At 35.7% G+C, this 13,522-nt stretch overlaps 1 protein-coding gene across 1 annotated transcript in view; it reads left to right on the top strand.

The window, feature by feature from the left end:
* Window positions 1-6,050: 6,050 nt before the first annotated feature.
* LOC116096491 (ATP-dependent RNA helicase DDX3Y) overlaps window positions 6,051-13,522 on the top strand; it is a 17,201-nt gene continuing 9,729 nt past the window's right edge. The window contains exons 1-4 of the mRNA XM_031378335.1: window positions 6,051-6,203; window positions 9,616-9,676; window positions 11,341-11,388; window positions 13,258-13,387. Of these exons, the coding sequence (XP_031234195.1) occupies window positions 6,159-6,203; window positions 9,616-9,676; window positions 11,341-11,388; window positions 13,258-13,387 (284 nt within the window). The 5' untranslated portion in view covers window positions 6,051-6,158. The remainder of the gene's footprint in view (window positions 6,204-9,615; window positions 9,677-11,340; window positions 11,389-13,257; window positions 13,388-13,522) is intronic.

The raw sequence follows: 13,522 nt of genomic DNA, 5'->3' as shown, positions 1-13,522 counted from the left end.
TGCCTCTGCCTCCCAAGTGCTGGGATTAAAGGCGTGCGCCACCTCAGCCTGGCCTCACTGAAATTTCTATTCTAAACATTTTTCCTAGTCCAAATTTCCACAACCATCCCCAAAACTACATGATTAGGTCTATCATAGTAAAACCTGATTCTGTGAAATCAACTTGTCTTAGTATTACTATTGCTGTTAATAAGACTCCATGAGAAAATGACTTGAGAAGCAACTTGAGAAGAAAGGGTTTATTTGTCTTACACTTCCATATTACTGTTCATCATTGAAGGAAGTCAGGACAGGAACTCAAATAGAGCAGGGACCTAGAATCAGGAACTGATGCAGAGGATATGGAAGGATGCTGCTTACTGGATTGTTCTGATAACTTTCTCAGTATGTTTCCTTCTACAGTCCACTAGCCCAGGCATGCTACCACCCAGAATGATGAGGCCCTACCTTATTAATCACTAACTATGAAAAGGCCCTACAGTCTTGCTAGTGAATTAAAAAAAAATTAAAAGAAATTGAGTACTCCTAGGTAATGGTAGACTTGGGGTTTCAAATTTGGGAGAAGCAGGTGAGGTACCTATTGAATATATTAAAACAGTTCTAGCCTCCAGGGTCTTCCAGCATCCCTATCTGTTACAAGGCCTGACTGGCAGAACCTCTGCCCTGAACTTTCCATGGGGTGAACTTCCATATCCCTAGATACTCTTCCCTTTAAAATCCAGATACTTAGTCTTATCTCTCTGTCTCTCTGTGTTTCTCTCTCCCTGCATGCACACTCCCACCCTTATCCCACTCTTTATCCCCCCACCTGTTGCCCCACATCCCCCATATCCCATTCTATTCAGATGCTGCTCAAAAGCCTTTCCTAACACTTTAAAATTTTTTTCAGTTTTTCTTTGAACCTCTTCAGTCTCATAACCATATAGGTACTTGCTATTTATAACCCTAGTTACAGATCATGATTGAATTTATAATAACTCAAGAAAATATTATTTTCTGTCTCTTCTCTATATTTCTCCTGTGAACTACAGAGTTTATAGGTTTGCTGCTGTTTTTTCAAGATTTTAAAATTGTTTTTAAGCTTCATTTTGAGTTTATTTTTAGTTGTTTTATTGAGACTAAGAATCCTCAGTGGAACCATGATTTTCTAAATAGTTTGAATAGACCTATAATTTTTTTTCAAGATGTGTTTTTGTTTCGTTGTTTGGTTATTTGGTTGGTTCTTGGTTTTTGCTACTCTTAAAAACTTACTTTTGGGACTGGAGAGATGGCTCAACAGTTAAGAGCACTGACTGCTCTTCTAGACTTCCTGAGTTGAATTCCCAGCAACTACATGGTGGCTCACAACCATCTGTAATAGGATCTAATATCCTCTTCTGGTGTGTCTGAAGTCAGCTACAGCGTGTGTGTATATATATATATACATATGTATGTATATATGTGTATATATACATATTACATACATATATGTATGTATGTGTACATATATACATATATATATATATATATACATAAAATGAATAAAAGTATCTTTAAAAAACTTACCTTTGATGGGATTCAGACTTAGAAGTAGAAGCTATTAGGGAGGGCAGCCTACTTCTCTTAACACTTTGTTGTTTTTCTTTGAATTCTTTTATTCTTTTAGGAAAATATTTAGCATATGATATGATAGTTGTAACCATATGCTGCCCTCCTTGAGATGTCTGTTAGAAGTGTGCCTTTGAGGATGGGCCTAATAGGTAGTCAATACTGGTGAGTAAATATTTATACAGCCTCTTAAATTCTGCTAGCATCTTAAATTCTGCTTATCTCTAACATCTAAATATCCCTGGATAGCATATCTGGGATATTTTGGAACAGCACTCCTTTCCTATGTCTTAGTTTGGGTTTTGTTGCCATGCAGAGACACCATGATGAAGGCAATACTTACAAAGGAAACATTTAATTGGGGCTGGCTTACAATTTCAGAGGTTTACTCCATTATCATCCTAGTGGGAAATGTTACAGTGTTCTAATTAAGATGTGTCTCAGCTTTAGCATACACCTTTAATTCTTCTGGCTGGAATACAGACACACCCTTAAGTACTCATCTTTAATCCACAATAAAGATAAATTTAGAACAAACCCATGTTTGAAAGTGCTGTCTATTTTGTGAGCAGACTTTATAACTGATACTTCATCTGAACACTTGAAGTGTCTAGATGTCTTACCTAAAGAATTGTTAAGTTTTGTTGGTTAGACAGCCTTGGCAGAATACAAGCTCACCTTCCTGGGGCTCAGAGTTCTGGGATTTTGTGCATGTTGCAAGCAGATCTTAAGACAGTGGCCCAAAGCACATGTCACTCAGTAGGGTTAGAGCCACTGCCTGTGTGGCCAGGTTGTGTGATATGCACACATTTTGCATACTTCAGATTACATGAAGAAGTCAGAATTTCCTATATTAAGCTAAATTGGGGAATTGGGCGTGGAGATACTTTAAATATTTATTTTTAAAGATGTAAGCTAGGACTTTGTGCGATGTATTTTTGTAAATGCTTTTCAAAACACTTGTCTTTGGTACTGCTTCTACTGCCACCAAATTAAGATGCTGGTGAGATGTTTAAATAAAAGAGTTAACTTTAGAAAAAAAGAAAGTGCTGTCTAATTTGAGTTAGCAGAAAAAAAGTGATGAGTCAGAGAAATATTTGACAGAATATGCACAAAAGAAAGAAAAAGGAAGCTCTTAAGGGAGAGACAGTACAGGAGAGAGTACAGTAGAGGTGTACAGTAGAACTCATGGAGAGCAGAGCAGCAGAGAAAGAGAAGGCAGTTTTACCAGGAGAGTTGTGGAAAGAGAGGTTGCAGAGAGCTTTACAGTGAAAGATCAAATAGAGAACAAACTTGACATAAGTAAAGACAGACCAACTAGAGAAGGAGAAAGAGCCAGGTTAGAAAAGATGGCCAGAGTTAGTTTGAGGCCAGGCAAAGCAATTGAGAGGCTGACAGAAAAGCCAGATTGAATAAGTCAAAGGGGAGAGGAGTTTGTGCCAGAACAGCTGAGTTGGCCCAGCCATCTAGAGTTCAGAAAAAGCTTCAAAGGCTGAGTTTATTCAGCAGTAATTCTCAGAAGCTGAAAACATTCTAGGCCTAGATTAGATTGTACAGAGCCTAGAAGCTTCCACTAGGTTAGCAGATTGAGGTAGCAAGCCTCAGAGACGACAATTTTATCTAGCAGATAAAAGATACTGTTACAGGGAAGCATGGCCAAGTGCAGTCAGACATGGTGCTGGAGAAGGGACAAAGACAGTAGCAGGAGACTATCTTCTGCAGGCAACCAGTAGATCCTCATTTCACACTAGGAGATTTCAAAGCTTATCTCTCTCTTTGACATACTTTCTCCAATAAGGCCTCACCTACTTGAAAAGTCCACACCTCCTAATAATAATGTTAGTCCTTATGGCAAAACATTGAAACACATGAATCTATTAGAGCCAAACCTATTCATATCATCACATCATAGATTCTACTTAATGTCATCTAAACAAATATAATAGCAATTTTTTAATTTTAATAAATTATTTAATTTTCTTTTATGTACATTGTTATTTTTCTAGAATGTATATCTGTGTAAGAGCACTGGATCCCCAAGAAATGGAGTTATACACAGTTATGAGATGTCATGTGGGTGCTGGGAATTAAATCTGGGTTGTTTTTCAAAAATAGCCAGTGCTCTTAACTGCTGTGGCATCTCTTCAGCCCCAGTTAAAAATATATATTTTTATTTATTAATATATGTTTATATACACTTATATTTTATACAATTATAGATTTATATATTCAAATGTATATCTATATTATTTCTTGAGACAGGGTTTCTCTGCGTAGCCCTGGCTGTCCTGGAACTCACTCTGTAGAACAGGCTGGCCTCAGAAATCTGCCTGTCTCTGCTTCCCAAGTGCTGGGATTAAAGGTGTGAATCACCACTGGCAGGCTATATTAAGTTTTTCTATATCAATAATATAGTGCATATTTGTAATGTTGATTGAATATCAGAATATATAGAGAACTGTTTTACATAAACAAATTTATTTTTGAAGAGTTTTAATTTTTTTCCAGGAATTTTTCTAGAAATGCAAGCACTGTAAAGCACTGGGTAAAGTTGTATTATTTTCTCCTCTTTTGAAATACCACTTTTTGCAACAATATATAATATTTGAGTTATGAATAACATAGATATTTTGCCTCTGTTACTGAATGGTCAGATACTTAAGTAAGAATACTTCTATGTTCCTGTACAGAATATTATAAATTGTTTACCTTTTTATTTGCAGTTGCTACAATTTGGACTCATAACTGGCCTTTATGAATTGTACATGAATGAGCTTAATTTATATGACTTAGGACTTTAATTTCAGAATAATAAAAGTATTGAGAAATGTTTATTTGTTTTTTGTTTCTTTTTTTCGAGACAGGGTTTCTCTGTGCAGACTTGGTTGTCCTAGAACTCACTCTGTAGACCAGGCTCGCCTTGAACTCAGAAATCGGGAAATGTTTATTATTAAATGTATTATCAAGAGGTATTTTCCCCTTTGAACAGCACAATTCTTCGGAACTACTTATTTTTCCCTTCATCTGTATTGTTCTATTAAAATAAATAATTTTCAGTGTTGTCTAGATGTAGGGTATATTTCAAAAGATTGTCAATGTAATATTCATCAGGCCCTGAATTAATTTTCCAGAACCAAATAAACACAGCACTTTGACAGCTTTCTGTAATCCCTTCCTTAGAAGTTGATGACAGAATAATCAGGATTTTAGAGTCATCCTCAACTATAGCCTAGCTATAATAGATCCAGTTCTAAGAAAAGGAAAAAAACAACAACAAAAAGCCTATCTTATCTTGCCTTGAACAGTGTATGAAGTAGTAAGGAAATTCAGAAAACTATTTAAAATTTGTGAGTTCCAATTATGTTTGACAAATGTTAAAACTGATAATTAAAAAACAAACAAACAAATAAACAAATAATAATAATAATAGGTAGGTATAATGGTAATGCCTTTAATCCCAGCACTTGGGAGTCAGAGACAGGTACAACTCTGTGGATCTGAGACTAGCCTGGTCTATGACAGCCAGAGCTGTATATTGAGACCCTATGTTAGGAAAAAAATGTTGTGGATGCAGCAATTTGAATTTTAACAGGCAGAGATTCTTTAGGAATGATGTAAAACTTGCATTAATCTCCAGTTTTGTTAGAAAGAGAAAAGTCCTTGTAAGTAATGTGACATAGTTGTTGATTTCTTTATAGGAAAGATATATGAAATCAATTTCCCTCTCTATCTGAAATGAACAAAGTGAAAAGTGTTAGAGCATTAAAACTATGTATATTTTCTATTTTTACTGAAGCTACCTAATATCACTTGTAAGCTAGACAGAAAATTCTTTAAACATGTATAATTCTTTGTGTAACTAAGACAATTATTCACAATTCCACAACCCATGGTATGTAAGAACACAGTACAGTCAGTCTTAGGAACAAGAAAAATAACTAAATGAGAAGATTGAATTATTAACAATACCACTATCTGTGTAATTTTTATTGTTTCCTCAGCCCCCCCCCCAAAAAAACTCATTTGTTTCACTAATAGAACTAGAAAACCTAGTATAGTTCTGCAAAGAGTAACCATTTACATCTTTTATTTTGGTGAAGCTTCCCATAGTTAGGTAAGGTTATATTAGTAAAGGGAAATTTTAGCAAACTTTCTATTCCCGGACCTGAAAAGGAAATAAGAAGGAGCTATTAGAAAAAAGAAAAAAAAAAAGGAAAAGGAAAAAGGAAAGTAGGTGAGATGCCGGATAATTAAACTAAGTGGTATGCTTAAGATCCTTCAACTGAAGAAAGTTCCTAGTTCAGATAATCTGAAACTTTGGACAGAAGTGGCGGGGTTAGATCATGTGACTTAAACAAATACTAGTTAAGGAAGTAGAAATAACACCGGCAGTTAAAGAGTGACTCCTCGTTGAACCAATTGACGAGGGCGTGCGTTTTGCGTGGTGACGTAAACACGTCAGTACGTTTGGGCGTATCTAAAACTGTGGGCATAAGCGCTTGCGTTCACCGAAAGGAAACAGATTTACCGTGGCTGCTCCAGGAGAAGTAAAGTTCTCAATTTTTTCAGCAATGAGTCAAGTGGCAGCGGAAAATACGGTCAGCTTGGACCAGCAAGTAAGTTGAACCTATATAAGATGCTCCTTCTTCCCTTTTAACTTGGGCATGGCGTATTATTAACTAACCGCATAAACTCTTTTGTGTTCTCTGTACTGGAGTTCTGGCCTCCCATAAAAATCTGGAAAAAAAGTAATTAAAATGAACAAAATGGCGTAAACGAGAAAGGGTGTATAGCAATGACGTTACAAGATTAGTCCACAGTCTTCGCTTAATGGCGGCTTTTATTTGCGAACCGGAGTTTCTTCAAATATGTTTTGGCCGTGCATGAAAGAGAACTTGTTTTCTCTATAATTCTTGGAATTATGGTGTTCACATCGGGTGACCCTAATTCTTGATGTTTGTGAGTTTATGTAAGTCTATAAAAGCACTGACGCCACGAATTTTGGTTGGCTAGAAAATGCGGCCTTATAATGGAGGAAATGGCGGCGGGCTTAGGCCTTGCTGTCGTTCTGTTGGGCCTAACCAGCGAACCAATGAAGGCGAGGGTTCTGTTTATATTTATCTGATAATGTTCTTCCACAGTGGTTCCCTTTACCTCTTTAGCACGGTAGAGGGACCTTCCCCCACACCCCCGAGTTCTGTGACGCAGGAAAACCGAAGGGAATAGACCAGAACAGAGGCAATAAAAGAATGGCTGTAGTGTACTTCCCTTGACAGTGGTTTGCAAATAATGGAGGTTGGAGTTTGCTGCGGGATGTTAAAACTTATGCTTCTTTTCATTCACAGCATGTAAATAGCCAGTAATTGAAACCAATAGGTTTTGTTTGGGTTAGTTGACTATTTCTTTGATTTTTTTTTTCTTTTCTTTTCTTCCTCCCACCTTCTGTCTCGTCTCTTTTCTTTTCTTTCTTGTTTTTTTGAGACAAGGTTTCTCTGTGTAGCCCTGGCTGTCCTAGAACTTACTCAGTAGACCAGACTGGCCTCAAACTCAGTGAGATCCACCTGCCTCTGCCTCCAAGTGCTAGGATTAAAGATGTGTTCCACCACTGTCCGATCTTGTTGGGTTTTTCTTTTTTCTTTTTCTTTTTTCTTTTTTTTGGGGGGGTTTCGAGACAGAGTTTCTCTGTGTAGCCTTGGCTATCCTGGAACTCACTCTGTAGACCAGGCTGGCCTTGAACTCAGAAATCCGCCTGCCTCTGCTTCCTAAGTGCTGGGATTAAAGGCATGTGCCCACCACTGCCCTGCTGTTGGGTTTTTCTTAAACCCTAGGTCACACAAGAAATTACTTAAATATTTCGTTGTCGTCGTTAGGCAAAATAAGAGATTTTATTTTCTTTTTGCCAGTGGAGAAATACATTATTTTAGGTAAAAGGTGACATGCAGTTGTCACACACACTATCATCTTTTGACATGTCTAGAACGTCAAAGATGATTATGTGTCAAGAAATCTCCTTTACTGCTACCTGAATTTTTGCCCTACAGATATAGCATGACTTTTGTTGCCTAGACAGTTTAAATTGATATATCTTGGCACCACCACACCTTTAAAAGAAGGTCTTATGTTTGTATGTTGAAGAGTATATGACCTAGTATATGCTGATTTAACAATAGCTCTACTAACCTTTAGTCCTAGTACAATTGTTACTTTTTATTTTGAACCAATGGTTAAATATCTTTGTGGTGCAGCCTTGTGAATGTTGGGATTAAAAGAGTATTTCTAAACCCAGCTATACAGTAACTTAGTAATTATCAGTGCTGCTAATTTGGTAATATTTTTAATTGAGTACACATACACAGATGTTCAAGAAATATCTTTTGCAGAAACATGTCATGTTGCTTTTCGATAAATGAGTATTTGAACTTTTTGCCTTCCTTTGGTAACATAAGAAGTGCTACAAACCAAAATATCCTTTATTCTGTCTTATATTCTGCCCGTGTAAAGAAGGGTAGAGATAAAAAGGTAATATATGTGTGTTCCTTACTAGCTTGGTAACTAACCAAAGTTCTCCAGCTTAACCTATTCCTTGATGGTGTGTTCTTACAGAGCACCCAGGTTCAATTCCCAGCACCCATATTGTAATTCATAGTCCGCTAACTCCAATTGCAGGAGGATCCAGTGCCTTTATGCAGGTGGAGAGGTGGGGGAAAATGTATCTCCTTTAGGACATAAAGTAATTAAAGAATCTTGTCTTAAGGCATGCATTTTAGTTTTTTCTTAACCCTTAAAGCTAAAACTTCTGAAATGCCTTACTTTTTAATTTCATATTCATATGTGTTTTGCCTGTATGTACTGTCAGTGTGAGGGTGTCAGATCCTATGGAACTGGAGTTAGAGATTCCAAAGTTAGGAGTGAGCTGCCATGTGTGTTCTGGGAGTTGAACCCAACCAAGTCCTCTAGAAGAGCAACTGTGTTCTTAACCACTGAGCTGTCTCCAGCTGCCTACATTTTTTAAATTCATTTTTATCTTATGTGTTCAAGTGTTAGTTTGCACTTATATGTATGTCTATGTATCATCTGTTTGCTTGTTGGCCCTTGGACATCAGAAGAGGTTATCATATATCCTGGAAGTAAAATTATAGAGACAGCCAAATTTGAGGGTGGGAACCTGGATTCTCTGCAAGGGCACAAAGTAATCTTAACTATTCAGCTGTCAGTTCAGTCCCACTCTCTCACTAAATTTCGAGTTACTGAGAAGTCAAGATACTATTTTATTATGTCATAATAAAATATGTCATATGACATAATAAAATAGTATCTTATTTTAGGGCAGTGTGTGCATTGCCACACCACGGTAAGGTATACAACTCCAAAAGAGGACTTTGTGAAAACCATTTTCTTCTACCTTTATGTAGGTCTTTAAAAAATCAAGCATTTCCAGGCTGGTCTTTGTCTGAAGAGCCATCTAGCCAGGTGAAGATGCTGGTTTTTCAGTTTGGTGACTTAGTGTTTCCTATTGAAAATAATTACAGAGCTAATTTGTTTTAAACGAAGAACTCTTTAAAGTTATTTTTTATAATAAGTTCTCTTGCTTGCCATTGACGTTTGTTTTCAACTTCAAAGCAGTTTTCCTCTGAGGATATAAGCACTTTGTAGTGAACATGTTCAACTGCTAGTAATTCTCATCCCTATCATCTAAAAAGTATTTTCTCTATTTATGTTTATGGATATTTTTCCCTGCATGTATGTGCTGGAAAACTAGAAGATATGTTTGGATCACCTGTGACTGGAGTTAGAATTGACTGTGAGCAGTCAAATGGACTATGGGATTTGAACCCTGGAGCCTCTGGAAGAGGAGCCAGTGCTCTAAATTACTGAGCCATCTGTCTAGCTCCCTAAAAGGTCGATTTCCGTAAATGGTATACTACAAGGCTCAGGATTTTTAATTTTCTGATTTTGTCTTGTGGTGGTATCCAACCTAGTTGTTTTTTTATTTTGGTAATTTATGAACAATTAATATTTATTTTACAGTTTGCTGGTCTTGACCTGAACTCATCAGATAATCAGAATGGAGGAGGAAGTACAGAGAGCAGTGAGTGTAAAAAAATTAATTACAGAATTTTTCTAGATTGTTGCTATTATCATTGGCCTTAATTTAATTACTTTAAATTTAATTTTTTTCTGTTTTTAATAAATGCAGAATGTTGAAAAACCAAATAAATAAATAAATAAATAAATAAATAAATGCAGAATGTGCTACAAAGGGAAACCACCCTGAACTGAAATTATCAATCACTAATGTAGTTTTATGGTTTCAACTTATATTTTGAACAATTAAACATTTCACAGAGATAGTAATTTCAGTTTTGGACAAATGGGAGATATTTTGAGTAAGATGCTGTTATGGTTATCTTGAACAAACCAAAGCTGCTTTTTCTGCATCTCAAACATTTATACACATAAACTAAATAAAAGCAATTAGAATATCCTATGCCTTAGTTGTTTTGTAATGTTGGTATGTAACTTTAAATTAATTATTTATTTAATTAATTATTTTTGTAGATGAAAACTTGTTCACTCAGTAATTTGAAATAGTTTTTGAAAAGGAAGAGGCAGTAGAGAGGTGGATTTTAGAGGGATAAAATGCTGAGAAGGGAAAAAAAACCACTAAAGCATGTCATTTTGTTTACCTGGCAGAATTATGGTCTTCCTGATGAGAGAATGGGCATGCCCTTTTGGATAGATTCTATTTTCTGTAACTTAATATTACCTAAGCAAGTTTAGTAAATCCTTAATAACATCAATTTATTCTCAGTTTTTCTATATCACTATGGCACATGATAAAAATGCAGGTTCTTTTGCTGTTATAACACCTAAATAAATATTAAACATGACATTTAAACTACGTGTTAGTAGTTTTTAGAATGCATATCATGTCCAACCCTGAATTAAAGGTTAGGATTTGTTCTTTCAAGAATTGTATTAGCCGGGCAGTGGTGGCGCACGCCTTTAATCCCAGCACTTGGGAGGCAGAGGCAGGCGGATTTCTGAGTTCGAGGCCAGCCTGGTCTACAGAGTGAGTCCAGGACGGCCAGGGCTACACAGAGAAACCCTGTTTCCAAAAAAAAAAAAAACCAAAAAAAAAAAAAAAAAAAAAAAGAATTGTATTAAGCCAATTAAAATTTATGGTTTTCTGTTAATCATTTCCAGTGAAGACTGTGAGAGACATAATGACAAAAATTAAGTGTGACTGATTTGAGTGGTGTGTAAGTTATATTCTTTAGAAATCAAATAAAAAACATTTCAAAATATGGGTATTAATTTTGGAACTTATTTGGAGTTATTGGTGGGTTGGTTATGTGACATCAGCTAGCAGGTGATAAACTTTAGGCTTTCATTCAGACTGGCTAATTTCAAACCATATTTAACACTCAAGAATGTGATCAACTTAATTGATTATATAGACTTCAAATATTCAGCTTTAAAACAGGATGAATATGTAGTTTATCAGATAATAGTAATCTACTTTATTGGTTCCTTGCTTTTCTTAATACCAGGTTAAGATTTTGATTTAATCTGTAATGCTTCAAATTAAAACATGAATTTCTTCAAATCTATTCTAGCTTTTTTGTATATTTTTAATTTGTGATAATAGTTTCAGGTAGGAGAAAATAACAAAAAAACCAATTCTTAGTCCTTGACAAAATTTTCCTAGAAAAATACTATTGGGTTTCAGTTTTACATTTTGTCTTTTAGAAGGGCGCTATATACCTCCTCACTTAAGGAACAGAGAAACATCTAAAGGTATGTTATAGCAGATTTGTAGATTGAACTTTTTCTTTTTTAGGAGTTATATTTTGGATTCAGCAGCAAAAATCAACTGCTATCTGTATGTATACACATATATCTCATGCAAAATAAAGAAAATTAAAATTAAGGAGATAATATCTCTTCAGGAAGTCTTTGTGTTTCTTTTATCTTTATGAACTAGTACCATGTACTAGGCATTGGCTGTGCATGCCTTTAATCCCAGCACTCAGGGGACAAAGGTAGGTAGATCTCTGTGAGTATGAGGCCAGCTTGGTCTAAAGAGTAAGTTCCAGGAGCCAGAATACACAAAGAAACCCTGTCTCAAAAAAAACACTAGCACTTTGTAATTTTAAAAGCATTGTGTCATCAGCATTTCCTTATTTAGTTTGGCATTGAATCCTAAAGACTTAGAATATAACCTGTCAAATATATAAATGTCAGCCCAGTTTCCATTTGAAGAAGTATTTAGAATACTGCCTAGTAAACTAGTACTATTAACTACTGTATTGAAGTTCAGCGATACTGGAGAGATGGTTCAATGGCCTTACAAAGAAGCTGGGTTCATTTCCCATCTTGGTAGCTCAAAACTGACTCTACATAAGTTCCAGGGGATCTGATGTCCTTTTATGAGGTCTGTTGGCTACTTACATATATATCACAAACACAAATGTAGGCAAAACACTCACACACATAAAATACATAGAAGTAATTAAGGCATCCTATGTTTTAGTAGTTTTGGGATATTGGAGCATAGCTTTAAAATATTTTTGTGGGTGATACTTTGTTGGCATGTTAACTGAAAGAATATACTTTTTTTTCTCTCTGTCAATAACTACATACTTTCTTACACTGTGGATATACTGAGTGCAATTAAGATGTGTGCTTGGAAAGTTGCATTTCGAATGTGCCTCAAAAGAATAGACTGTTTTAGGTTACGTTCAGTGATTGGTAGAGGAAATCTTTAACATCCTCTTTTCATTTGGGTGTGTGAATTTATGGTGGGATATGTTTGCTAGAGGTTGATAGTAGAACCTTGTTAAAAAAATTGGTTCATCATCTTTGTGTTCAGTAAAGCAGGTAGGTAGATAACATAATTTCTAAAACATCAAACAATTACTAAAATGAGTTTGGACACCATTCCAACTAATAATAGACCTAGTTTACTCTTGCTGTTATTGTATATCAGTCTAGAGTCCTTCTGCATACAAATGAAGGAGGAAACTGAAAGTATTATAACATTCACTTTAAGGTAGTGGCTGGAAAATCAGAAGTTCAAGATAAGCTTTACAAAGTGACTTGATTCAAAAAGGGGGAAAGAAATTGGATGCCAAAAATTATGTTTTTTTTTAAAGATTTATTTATTGTATGTATGTGAGTACACAGTACACTGTCCCTTTCTTCAAACATACCAGAAGAGGGAATCAGACAGACAGAAACTGTTTTTCTTTTCTGTGATGTTAATGTTTTTGAAGCTAGGGTCTTGATCATTGTAGGAAAAATCTGAACTATGTCCTCAACAGAATCTTTTAAGAGTACTGTATATACTCTACTACATTTGTAGCTCCCTTTTTGGTGTTACACAGGGTCTTCTCACAATGTAGCTTAGACTGGCTTCAGTCTCATGCTCTTGTTTCAATATCCCAAGTGGTCGTAAGGTACAACACTAAACCAGAATATTATCAAAGTACAAATCACTTTTTACTTACTGAAATTTAAAATTGCTAATTATTAAAAGCTGTTGAAATTTTCTTTGGGTATCCACTGACTATCACTGTACTAGGATGAGTTATTTTAGAAGTCTGTGGCAATGAAGAGACTTACTTGTTCGTTGTTTCTGGTTTTTGTTCTTTTTTTCTTTGGAAGGTGTCTGTGATAAGGACAATTCAGCATGGAGTTATGGTAAAGATAAAGATGCCTACAGCAGTTTTGGATCCCGTGATTCCAGGGGAAAGCCCAACTATTTCAGTGATCATGGAAGTGGATCCAGGGGAAGGTAAGTTCTTGGTTGATAATGTATAAAGTAATGGTTGAGGATCTTAGTAGTTAAGAATATATAAGAATCGGGCTGGCGAGATGGCTCAGCGGATAAGAGCACTGACTGCTCTTCCGAAGGTCCTGAGTTTGGATC

This window comes from Mastomys coucha, chromosome Y, assembly GCF_008632895.1.
Source record: "Mastomys coucha isolate ucsf_1 chromosome Y, UCSF_Mcou_1, whole genome shotgun sequence".
NCBI lineage: Eukaryota > Metazoa > Chordata > Mammalia > Rodentia > Muridae > Mastomys > Mastomys coucha.
This window is presented reverse-complemented; position numbering and strand designations above follow the sequence as displayed.